Source organism: Miscanthus floridulus, chromosome 10, assembly GCF_019320115.1.
Source record: "Miscanthus floridulus cultivar M001 chromosome 10, ASM1932011v1, whole genome shotgun sequence".
Taxonomy (NCBI): Eukaryota; Viridiplantae; Streptophyta; class Magnoliopsida; order Poales; family Poaceae; genus Miscanthus; species Miscanthus floridulus.
In genome coordinates this window covers 83,963,647-83,976,693 of record NC_089589.1, presented here as the reverse complement: position 1 = coordinate 83,976,693, position 13,047 = coordinate 83,963,647, and the positions used below count along the sequence as shown (strand labels likewise).

Genomic DNA, 13,047 nt, shown 5'->3' with positions numbered 1-13,047 from the left:
TTTCAGCACTCCGCCGAGGATGGTACAACTCCCCTCACAATCACCGGAGATGGCCACGAACAATCACCAACTCGTGCCGATCCTCCACCGCTGCACCGAGCCGTCTAGGTGGTGGCAACCACCGAGAGTAACAAGCGAAATCCGTAGCGCAACACGAATACCAAGTGCCTCTAGATGCAATCACTCAGGCAAAGCACTTGGATTCTCTCCCAATCTCACAAAGATGATGGATCAATGATGGAGATGAGTGGGAGGGTTTTGGCTAAGCTCACAAGGTTGCTATGTCAATGAAAATGTGCAAGAGAGTGAGCTTGAGCTGGCCATGGGGCTTAAATAGAAGCCCCCCATGAAATAGAGCCGTTGGCTCAAATATTTGGCCGACTGCGCATTGACCGGACGCTCCGGTGACAATGCACCGGACGCAGCACCGGACGCTCCGGTCGTGAATACCAGACGCGTCTGGTTCGCCTACCAGACGTGTCCGGTAGCTCCCAGAATGCCACGTGTCATTTTTAACCCAGCATAGCCGTTGCTGCCCATTCTGCCGTCGACTGGACGCTCATACCGGACGACAAGCACAAATGACCGGACGCTGAGCCACCGAGTCCGGTCGAGTCCAGTAAGCCCCCAGGGCCGACCAGACGTGTCTGTTAGAAACTGACCGGACGCTGAGCCTCAACGTCCGGTCGAGTATAGTAAGCACCCACGGACGACCGGACACGTCCGGTCACACCGGACCGGACGCTGCCAACGTCCGATCAACAGATCTACCGAGCACTGTGTTTGCTGAATCACACCGGACATGTCCGGTGTGGCGACCGGACGCGTCCGGTCGCTGAGTTCGTCGCCAAATACCGGACGTGTCCGGTCACCATACCGGACGCGTCCGGTCACTCTGTAACCAGAGCGACTAACTCCTTTTTGACTCTATCTCCTTCACCCTTGCTCAAATATGTCAACCATCAAGTGTATCACCTTGTGCACATGTGTTAGCATATTTTCACAAACAGTTTCAAGGGTGTTAGTACTCCACTAGATCCTAAATGCATATGCAATGAATTAGAGCATCTAGTGGCACTTTGATAACCGCATTTCGATACGAGTTTCACTCCTCTTAATAGTACGGCTATCTATCCTAAATGTGATCACACTCGCTAAGTGTCTTGATCACCGAAACAAAATGGCTCCTACAATTTTACCTTTGCCTTGAGCCTTTAGTTTTTCTCTTTCTTCTTTTCCAAGTTTAAGTATTTGACCATCACCATGCCATCACTATTGTCATGATCTTCGCCATTGCTTCATCACTTGGAGTAGTGCTACCTATCTCATAATCACTTTGATAAACTAGGTTAGCACTTAGGGTTTCATCAATTAACCAAAACCAAACTAGAGCTTTCAGGCGCCTGAAGACTCCATTGACGCCATCGCTACTCATGTTGCCGCATAGTGCGGCCTCCCAAAACCTGATCCGTTGATATGTGCTGTGCACAAGCACAGGGCATGCTGCCTAGGTTTAGGGCACCACACACGCCGCTCGCGACGTCTCGGAGGACCCTATGCTTGAGGAGTTTGCATCCTCACTCGCTGTCAGCCGAACTGCGATCGGGCATCAGCACGACGATCGCCCTAGCCTTCTCCGACAATGTGTGTTGTCCCCTCATGGTCTGCTCAGGTGGCAGCGGTCTCAACCCTGTTGTTTTCTGAGCAGGGGCAGCGACAGGTCACGCCAACACAAGTGGCACAGACCACCAAGTTAGGAGCTGATGCATCTACAGAGGACGAAGCTACCTATCCACTAGGTTTTGGCCTGACCGTGCCCATGGCGAACAATGGCCTGCTTAGTACACCACCATGGGACAGCCCTTCGACTGGGGACAGCGACAACTCCGTTGCATACCACTTCAAGAGCTTCACAAAGCGAGTGCTGAAGAAAGTCAACTCCCCTCTAATTCATCAGCCTCCCAAGCAGCCGTCACCTGCTAAGCTGGCACTCCCAAAGTGGGGCAAACAGCTAGCAGTTTAGAGCCTCTCCTGAGTACGTGCCTTCAAGCGAGGTGAGGTCCTTGTCATGCAGCGTATGAGCTTCGCTACGGGTCTTTCAACGCCAAGCATGTTGGAGTGGAAGGCCTATGACGAACTCTTCGACGACAAGTTGACCGCTTCCAACATCGAAGCATTGGACGCGCTCTTGAACAATGCGGGAAAGGATCGTGCAGACAACAACGGAGATGTAAGGCCACCTCTTAGATTGCATCGCTGCGCATACTTTGGTTTATACCATTTGTGTAATATTTAAAGCTGAACTTGTATGCTAAGATGGCCCAGTAGCTCCGGAAGTTACTGTAGATCTTTCTAGGACGCTTGCAAGAAGCGTGTGGTTTGTATGGTTACATTACAACCTTCCACTTAATTACAATAATATGCAAATCTTTTGCGTATTTGAGGAAAAAAAAGAGCACCGGTATATTCATTTGTACTCCATGTGTTGAAAATACACCCAGCTATCAATTCCTCTCGTCTCATAGGTTACATGGATTAATATAACGTTCTCTTGCACTAATTCCGTGCACTTTTATTGTTACACTGGCTTGTTTCTCTAGATTTATTCAGCAGCTTGTCGATAATTAACATGCCCATCATATACGATATATAAGCGATGTGTTGTGCTGCCATCCGATCGAGCATATATTGTTTTCTAATCTTGGCAATCAACGAATTGGTAGTCAACGGAAAGGTGGCCGTTGGCCGTGCCACCTCCATCGGTGTCAATTTGCTGGAACACCGAGATGTCCAGGTCGAGCCCGCCATTGTCGCACTGGTCCACCACCCTCGCCACCGCGCTCGCCCCTGTCACCCTGTTCGTCACCTGCTCAAGAAACCATTGTCGATTATGTTGCGAGTGCGAGAGAAGAGACAGACAGACCCACAACAGAGAGGGAGAGAACAGTGCATGCATTCGCACCTGGAGGCAGCGGCCACATGATGGCTCGCCATGTTCACCGGCAGGGCCACAGAACGCCGTCCAGCCGTAACGCTGCCGCCACGCCAGCGGTGTGTCGGAATCCCACGTAGCGCAGAACGTCCTCGCCGTCCGCATGTCCCAGTTGATGCTCTGTGGGTTGTACAGGTTGTACGTCGCTAACACACTGTGTGCTTCCTGCGCCTTCGCCCCATCAAAAGCGGCCAGGACGAACATGGCCGACGCCATGAGGAAGAGGAGTGACACCCTTGAGACTGCCATTATATTGTCCTCTCTCTCTCTACTCGGACTAGTACTGTTGTTCTGTAAATAATTTGCTCAGTAGAGATGTGTGCATGCATTAGTTCTATAGGGCCATATTTATAGTTGTTGATGGCTACACTAGCTTCAAGTGCAAACAGAAAAGCGATGACTAAGCTGGTGCCTAGTAGCCGTATTTAAGCTCTGATATGTCCCAAATAAACTTGTTATCATCGTCTTGACTTGCTAAGATGTACATGCGACAAGAACTAGTACATGCATGGTTACACAATCTATGCCTTATTACTACGTCTTACGTCAGTTATGACTTATGACATATGAGATTGATGGTTCGCTTTTTATTTTTATTTTTAATCCTTTTTATTCAATATATCAATAATAACCATTCCTAATTTTTTTTAGATCTAACCCATTTGGTCGCGTCAGTGCCGCTGACGCGATAGAATAACGTTATCGCACCATATGCATTGGCATGGTAACATCTCCTACGTTAGACGGCGTTTTCAACGTGGAAAACCATGTCACGCTAGTGTTTTGTCGTGCCATTGGGAATTGCGTGAAGACAGAACCTTAGAAAAACATAATGTTTCGATGTGATGTCGGATGAAGATGAGTTTTATATAAAAATTATAGATCTCGGTAAGATCTACAACGTTCTAGTTTTAAGTTTTTTTTCATTTGAGGACGTTAACATGCTCAAAAAATAATATTAAATTTTAGGAGCATAATAATCGTGTATTAGTGCTTATCGCATTAGAAAAATAATATCTTTTCTTTATGGTGTCAAATGAAGATAATTTTTACATTAAAATTGTAGCTCACAATGAGATCCATAACTTTATAGTTTTGAGTTTTTCGATTTGAGGTCATTCAGATGCTCAAAAAATAATATAAAATTTTAGCAGTATAATAATAATGTACTAGCGCTTGTCGTATTAGAAAAAGAATACCATTTTTTATGATGTCAAATGAAGGTACTTTTTATATCAAAGTTGTAGCTCTTAATGAGATCTACAACTTTTATTTTTAAAGTATTTTTATGAGACATCAAATAAGAAATATATGATTTTTCTAAAAGGATAAGCTTTGATACACGATTAATATGCCCCTTAAATTTTTTATTATTCTTTTGAGTATCTTAACCATCTCAAATGAAAGACCTCTAAACTAAAACGTTGTTGATCTCATAGTTAGCTACAACTTTAATATAATTAAAATTATCTTCAATTGATATCATACAGGGAAAAAATAATTTTAGTAAGATGACAAGACCTAGTGCATAATTAATATGCTGCTAAAACATTATATTCTTTTTTTTTTGAGATGTGTGCATGCATTGGTTCTATAGGGCCATATTTCTGTTGATGGCTACACTAGTTTGAAATGCAAACAGAAAAGAGATGACTAAGGTGGCCTAGCTAGTAGCCGTATTTAAGCTGTGAAATGTCCCAAATGGATTCTTGTTATCATCGTCTTGACCTGGCAAGAATTTTTTTTGCGACAAGAACTAGTACATGCATGGTTACACAATCTATGCCTTATTACTAAGTCAATTATGACTTATGACGTATGCAATGAGGTTGATATGGTTCGCTTCCATATGTAGATATTTAATTTGTAACTGATGAGCATATAAAAGGCTTGAACACTGCTGTACCTATATATACATAGTGTCCATTTCAGAATGATATGCCTAGTTGAACACACTGATAGCGCTTCATCGGAGCACATAGAATTCACATGGTATATATTGTATATACTGCACACCTACTATATCTCAAATTATCAATATATAGTAGTTACTTCGATGTATTTGCCAGCTTGAAAATGTCCTTTTTCTTGATTTCAATAGTTCTCACTACTACAAAAAGTATTTTTAGGGGCGGCTGGTAACCCTTTGTAGGGGCGGTTTGGCCAGCCGCCCCTACCGAACCGTCTCTACAAATCATACATTTGTAGGGGCGGTTCCCAGGCCGCCCCTACAAATCGATTTGTAGGAGCGGCTGGTGATTGAGCCGCCCCTACAAATCGATTTGTAGGGGCGGTTCGTATTACCAGCCGCCCCTACAAATCGATTTGTAGGGGCGGCTGTAGTGCCAGCAGTCTCTATAATACCTGTTTATAGGGGCGGTTCAATCTAGAACCGCCCCTACAGTACGTTTTCCCGCCAAAAAATTTTAAATTTACAATTCAAATTCGTCTAGAACTGTTTGTTTCCGCGTATTCCATCCAGCATTCGCGTTGCCGAACGCCGCGCGACCAACGTTCCGAACCGCGTTCGCGTTGCCGAACACCCCGCGACCAACGTTCCGAACCGCGTTCGCGTTGCCGAACGCCCCGCGACCAACGTTCCGAACGCGACTACAAGCACAATAGTATTATATAAACTACAATTACAAGTCCAATTCATAAGGATATATACAATCCATCATTAAATATACAAATTCCATACACATTATTATCAACGTCCTAGAGCTAGTCTTTCAGTCTCAGAAGGTGTTGGTACTGAGGATTTCTACCTAAGTCAGACTCTCGGTCATGGTAGGCGCCTTTGACCTATACAATCTGGTCTAATATGAAGTTGCAAAGGTCGCCGACGAGCTCTAAGAGTTGGTCATCCTTGTATGAGTCTTTTTTCATTCCTTTCTCTTCTCTCCACTACAAGAGAACAAGTTTCGGTTTAATATTTCATACCATGTACGAAGTTTTTATACTACTGATGAAGAGGTTCAAACTTACCCTTAAGGGGTGTCTCCTGTAGGCACTGGTGTTACTCATCATAGAACATATATAGTATCCACAATGTACACTCCTAGGCCTCTGCTTGGGGCACTGTGTGTTTTGCATATGAAAATGTTAGGTAATGCTTTTGACAGCCATGTAACGGAGTACTGAAGAAGTAAGTTACACTTACCGCACATAGTGTTTTTATAGCCAGCTTTTCCTTCCTTGTTGGATCATGCCTTCCGTGATGATGAGTGACATAGAACCTAAATGCCCTGTTCGAATTATTTTAGCAAATACAACTTGTTAGTATCCATAAGTGAACGTTACAAGTATGTATACAAACATATAAGCTAATGAGGATTGTCGATATGTATACGTCTTGAGAATCGATATGAAGTCTTTGTATGTCGCTGGGTCCTTATCTATTGAATCAAAGACCCATGCCATGCTCCTCCCGACATCGACGGCTATACAAATCCAGTGGTTGTTGCATGGATTTAATCATAGAACTAGATAAGCTCTTTTGCATCGAATAAAATATATCGAACAAAGCTTTAAGTATATAGTTGAACTTACTCGAAGTTGTATGGTAGCCATATAGTAGAGTGTTGTTGTAGATTTTTGAAAGCCAGAGCAATGTATGCCGCAACCTTAAGGGACTCTTCCTTTAGTTTCGCCGTATGGATGCGCTCTTTCTCCTGAAGAGTCTTTGCAGCAGCTAGCTCTTTGGCATCCAGTGTCCACTGTTTAGGGTAATTAAAATTTGTTTGGGCTATAGCTTGAGGGTCTACATACCCGGCTTTCAGACTTGGCATTTGTTGACAATGTGCACTTGCATTCTACAAATCACGGCGTGGGTTAGTTACAACAAAATTCAAAGATTACATTCATATCATATCGGGAGGACAAGGACTTACAAGCACCACGTGCGAATTAGATTCATCTCCATTTCTCCTAGGTGAAAGTATGTGTGCATGTCATTGAAGTCAAAGACAATTTTCCCGGCTGGGCTTCCAAATGTGCCGGTGGGGAAGCATGCTTGTACGAGATCTATGCTCGTTGGGAGAACACGCAAGTACCAATCATGAAACCTTCTCATTCCAAGTGGTAGGCACTGGATGTCCTGGTTTGGTATGAAGGGCTTGCCTCTTTCATATGTTTTCGGGCAATCCTTTGACCATTTGATGTCATCAACATTTGGATACTGCTTTGCAATTTGGTGGAGTTTGCTAGTTATGGCCTCCTCAGAACCCCGTGATGGGACTTTTTTAACTTGGTTCTCAGGCTTGAACTGGTCATGGGAATACCACTTGGACACCGACGAGACGTCTTTGACCGGAACATAAACTGGCCTTATGTTGATTGGAATCTTCTTTCGGAGTTCCCATTCAGGCACGTCCTTGTCTTCTTGTGCATCACCTTCTTCAGGAGGCACTCGTTGTTCATGTATCGGTTGTGCTTGTTGAGAAGACTGTGGCATCTCATCATGCACTTGCTTGGTATGAGCTGGAGAAGGTTGTGGCATCTCATCAGGCACATGCTCGCTAGGAGGCGGGGAAGAATGTGGCATCTCAGGTATGTGGTGGTCACAAGATGGTGAAAATATCTCCCCAACCTCAACAACTCGCTCCAAATTTGGGAGAGGGGGAGGCGGCGAAGAAGCAGTCAATATAATGTCCCATTTGTGCCAGAGGATGAACTGCCCAATAACGTCTCCGAGTAACACCAGCCCCTCAGGAGTTGCGTAGTCTATCCTCCACTGCATGAACTCGGGCTTCACGGTATGCACCTCGACCCTAGTGTAGTCCGGCGGTATCTTATTATTGTGGTGTAAGCCACCGGGAGGATGTGCCACACCCGTTGCCACCTCCATCACAGTGTTCTGCCGGCCATTGAGAAACACCAAGGTGCAACTAGTTGGTTCCCGTATGCGATCGATGGGGGTTGTGGCTGCAGTGGAACCTTGGCTGCTAGGAACTTTCGGAGGGCTGCCAACTAATGCTAGTTCTCCCGGCGGCATCATTAATATCCGTGGCTCCGTAGACAGTCCTTGCTCCTCCAGTGCCTTCGCAACTAGAGCCTTCACTTGGAGCTCAAGACTAGTCTCCCGGTCTCGGCCATGTTTCTTGTACATGTGCCTGTCCTCTTCAAATCCTTGCTTCCAGGTCGTCCTTTTCCCTAGCCCCCTGGTGTGGCCTGTGTGCTCCTTGTTTCCCAAGCCAAGGCTAAGCTCGTCCCTCTCTCTGGAAGGATTGAATGAGCCCTTCTCCTTGTCTTCAGCATATTTCAGTATCCTTGATACCGCCTCTTGGGTCTCCGGCTTATCAAACTTAAGATTACTACCGGATGATTCTGTACTCCTCGCATATATCCAGTTCCTTGAGCGTACCTTCAAATTCGTCACATCGATATTCCCAGCAGCTGCGGCCTCTTCGTCCATCTTCCTAAACTGCTCTTCCTTGGCATAGTAGCCACCGGGGCCTAGATGATGGTGGTGTTTGTTCCTCTTCGCTAGCTCGGTGTTATAGGCACTAAGCTCCAATGCCTCCGGTTTAGTCTTTTGAGCCACGAGTTCCTCCCATTGATTAGGAGTTATTTTGCCGAACTCTTTGAAGGGAGTTAACCCCGTTTGGATATACTTCGTGTTGAGCTCCGACCTCCAACGTCGGAATGACTCTCCCATGATCCTGAAAGCCTTTTTTTTACTAGTTCGTGCTTACCCTCCGGAAATCTAAAATTAACCCTCAGCTGCCTATCCCATAGTTCATTCTTTTTGATCTCTGGTACCTCTTTCCAGTTAGGGATTGCTGGGTTCAATTTATCTCTTACTAGGGCCCCGATCGCATTACAGAATCGTCCTCTTAATTCCTTCGGCTCAAGGACCTCCCCTGCTGGCCCAACCTCCGTTATCACATAGCATGCCTTATCTGGATATAGATTTCATTTTCTATCCCCTCGTTTCCTCTTAGGCTTGGTAGTCGTGGTTGTGTCTTCAGGTTGTGGAGCAGAGGCATCGTGATCCGTCTTTGTGGCCGTTGCCTCTGCTCTCCTTTCCTCTACTTCATCTTGTCCAGCGAGATGTCACGGACGTCGACGTCGTCTTTTCCGAGTTTTAGGAGGGACCTGTATATACGACAGGTCAAAGTGTTAGCAGAGGTAACACAGCCAAAGTTTTAGCAAAATTTACAAGCTAAGGCTTTTTCCCTACCTCCTCATTCAGGTCAAAGTCCTTGTCCAAATCTTCCTCCATTGGCCTCCTTCTGGCTTCATGTGGTAAAGGATCCTCAGGACTTACATATCCCTCTTCTGAGTCATCGTCCTCATCATCCTCTTCTTCTTTGCCTTCAGCAGCCTCTCCTTCGGGGCCTTCCTCCTCGTCACACTGCTCCTGAGTAAGCATCACTTCTAGATCCTTTTCTACCTCATTATCGAACTGTTCCTGAGTAAGCTGGTCCTCTAGTGCTTGCTCCTCAAGGGTTGGCTGCTCATCAGGCTCGGGGCATCGGGCTGCACTGTCTGGTGTCCGCGACATTATTTCGTGCTTTGTTCTAATAGATGCAAGAAAGTGTGCTTTAGAAACATGTCAAAAAAGTCCTATAAAACAACAATATATAAAAAAAACTAGTAGTAGCAGTAGTAGAGGCCTCAGAAACATGTCAATCATCATTTGATCATGAACTTGGAGCATCAAGGCATCATAACAGAGAAGAGAGGAGAAGGTAATGTAGGGGCGACTGGTAATGATGCCAAGTTTCTCACAAGTTCTTGATCATCAACTCATATTCCATATAATGTATGGACTTAGACAATTTCATCATCGACAAAACAAAGGAGATGAGAGGAGAGGGGAGAGTTGGCAAAATAGGCAGCAGTTGTTTACCAAACATAGAGGATAGGAAAGGTGGCCAAGAAAAGCATATGAAGCCATAGAAGCATTTGCTCAGTGAGTAGAATAGACAGAAGAGCAGAAGCTCACAGTAAGAGAGAAGTGCACAACAGCAGCCAGCAGGAGCTATAGAAGAGAGAAGAGAGTAGATAGTAGAGCACCAGCAACATTAGGCAAAATTCAGTTAAGACTAGTATCTAATATCCAGTGATAGAGCAACAGATAGAGTAGTAGTAGTAGAATTCAGTTAGAATTCAGTTTGGAGTAGTAGTAGAAATCGAAAACTTAGTTAGAATTCAGTTAGAATTCTTTGACATCACAGATCAGAACACTAAATCAAGTGTAAGCCGAGAAAATAGTAGTAGTATGAAAAGGAAACTGATAGTAACTTCACAAAAGCATATCTAGAGTTCTATTCCTCCAACAAACATGATCCTTAACATTCTAGAAAGATTATTAAGTTATCTAAAACTTCCTTATTATCATCTCAAGAGGATACAATAGATAACAAGACCAAACATCATGTACCAGCAAATCTGTTCAGACTTGGACAGATCTTGACATTAACTTTAAACACTCGTCTCTAGAGTTCTAGACCATGAAAATGTGTGTTCTTTAACATTTTAAAAAGCTTAAGAAAAGCACTACAACTCTTTTATGTTCATCAAGAGGTGATTCATAGGTTATCTGCTAAACTGAAAGTTAACTGGAACTGAGCATTTGGACAACAGCAATTCAGTCAAAATAAATCATAGCCGGAGTTGTAGACCATGGTAAAATTTGTACTTAACCATTTTGGAAAGCTTAGGAAAAGCACTAGAACTACATAGTGTGCAACAAGAGCTAGTTTTGATGTTAACATGGTAGAAATAAAAAAATTGCAGAACTATATAGCACACGGTGAAAACCTGACAATGACATCAAAAAAATCATATCTCCCAAAAATGGACAGCTCTATATGTATCTGGGACGAGAACAACTAGGATTAATGAGCTAATGAGCTGTTGCAAATGGCAGGAAACGAGTACAAGCACTTAAGACGGAGAAAAGCAGCAAGACAAGCACTCAAGTAGGACAGCTAAAATAAATCAAATGCAGTTCTTAATAAACAAGTTTGTTCTTTAGCTTCATCCATGTGCCACATCTTCTACAAATGGGAAATAATACTATTAAGAATGTATAGAAACATCATTGCAAAGTGCCTTAGGTCTCAATTAATAACCCAAGTTCTCATCAAAGCTACTAATCAGTCCATAGATACCAACAGGAAATAGTGCTAATTAGACAGGGAGGATGCACTGAGGGGGTGTACTGATTATTAGCTAGCAAAAATTGCAGACAACAATCGTAAGTAAGGTGCGGCTGCCGCACCTAAGGGTGCTCCTTCTGCGCCTAAAAATCTAACATCATTGACCTAAGGCACTTTGCTCGGTGTGAATCAAAATGGGCATGAACAACATGTATAGTTCCCATTACTCTAGGCACTTTGCTCAGCATGTAAAAATCGAAATAGCCATCATCATGTCCAAGATAAGCATTAACAGCTTCTACAATTGGAAGCCTGTTTCAATTTTGAGCAGCAAGCAGAGCGGAGCAGTGGTGGATCCAAATTAGGGCATCCAATTGTACAAGCATGCCTAGTTGTACAAGCAAACCATTTGCAGTATTGCATATATGTCGACAATGCACATATAACTGAGCACTGGTGGATCGGAGTGCTGGAGCAGTGAGCAGCATTCAATGAGCAGAGCAGTGGTGGATCCAAACATGTCGTTTGTAGGGGGAGCTGTGGAGGAGCACAGACGCCGGTGAAGGAGCGCCGACGCCGGTGGAGGACCGCGGATGCTGGGCAGCACTGGCAGCTTGCCCACCCACCGGTGGAGGTACGCGCACGCCAAACCCTAACGTGGATGGCGAAGAGCTCGGGGGAGGGAGCGAGGACACTAGGGGGAGGAGCAAGGATGACGAAGAGCTCAGGCACCGGGACGCTCACCTGGGGAGGGAGCACCGGGGGCGGATCGAGATGGGGTGGCGGTGGCGTGTCGGCTGACCGGGGAAGGGAGCGAGGACGGCAGGGGAGGAGCGCGTGGACGGTGGAGAGCTTAGGCACCGGGGCACTCGCAGGGTGAGGGAGCACCACGGTCGCTCGCCGGGGGAGGGAGCACCGGGGGCAGATCAAGATGGGGCGGCGGCGCGTGTCGGCCGGCCAGGGCTCTAACCCTAGCCGCCGTGGCAGCTCGAGGATGTCACGCTGTGGCCCAGGGGTGCAGAGAGGGGTCGCCAGCGTTGGGAGAGGTCCGGGAGGGTGCAGCGGCGGTGCAGGGGCAGGGGGCTGGGTGCGGGACGCCGGGGGCCGGGTGTGGGCGGGCGTGGGCGCGGGACAGCCTTACGGCGTCGGAGGATGGAGACAGTGCCGAGATAGTCTGACTCCCGTGCGCCCTCTTATTTATACTTGGGACTATTTGTAGGGGCGGTTTCTGATCCAGCCGCCCCTACAAATGCATTTGTAGGGGCGGTTCCTAATCCAACCGCCCCTACAAATAGTTTCTATTTTTTAAATTATAAATTCTATATTTTTTATCATAAAAACACAAAGTAATAAAAAATTGTGTATATGCACAAATATAATATTTTGTATTATTCTATATATGAATAAATATATATATAAACAATTGTAGTCAAAACAATATAAAAAACAAAAAAAAACAAAAATTAAAAATTTGAATTTTAAAACTTCGACTATAATTTTATGATATTAAATGAAATAAAATGAAAATGTTGTAAACATAAAAGTTGTATAACTCATCGACATGTACAACTTTTATTTTGGTCATCTTGTCATGTGACTTTGTTTGAACGATTCAAATTTTGAAATTCAAACAATTTCAACATGAAACTATATTTTGAAAGAGTAAATGATTTCAGATGAAAAACTCATGAATACCAAAGTTGTAGAACTCATCAATATGTACAACTTTTGTTTTGATCATATTTTCATTTGACCAAATTGGAACCGTTGAAATTTTGAATTTGAATAATTGGCAACTTCAAACAAGATTTGCAACTTCAAATAGAGTCATCTGGATGTTGCAAAGGGTAGTCTCACACACATGCATAAATGTAGTCTCACACACATACAAAAATATGTAGTCTTACACACGTACATAAATATATAGTCTCACACGCATCCATA

The 13,047-nt window shown here is 44.7% G+C and overlaps 1 protein-coding gene across 1 annotated transcript; it reads right to left on the bottom strand.

Annotated features, from left to right (window-relative positions):
* Nucleotides 1–2,695: 2,695 nt before the first annotated feature.
* Nucleotides 2,696–3,241, bottom strand: LOC136484987 (pathogenesis-related protein PR-4-like). The gene is made up of 2 exons (XM_066481939.1): nucleotides 2,963–3,241; nucleotides 2,696–2,866 (listed from the first exon to the last, which is right to left on the bottom strand). Exons 1-2 carry the CDS (start codon nucleotides 3,239–3,241, stop codon nucleotides 2,696–2,698), a joined length of 450 nt encoding a protein of 149 aa, XP_066338036.1.
* Between the last annotated feature and the right edge of the window lie 9,806 nt (nucleotides 3,242–13,047).

Excerpts from the sequence above, each read along its gene's own strand:
- LOC136484987 (XM_066481939.1), bottom strand. The coding sequence starts at position 3,241 with ATGGCAGTCTCAAGGGTGTCACTCCTCTTCCTCATGGCGTCGGCCATG. Across the intron at positions 2,867-2,962 it reads CATGTGGCCGCTGCCTCCAG|GTGACGAACAGGGTGACAGG; the intron begins GTGCGAATGCAT and ends TTTCTTGAGCAG.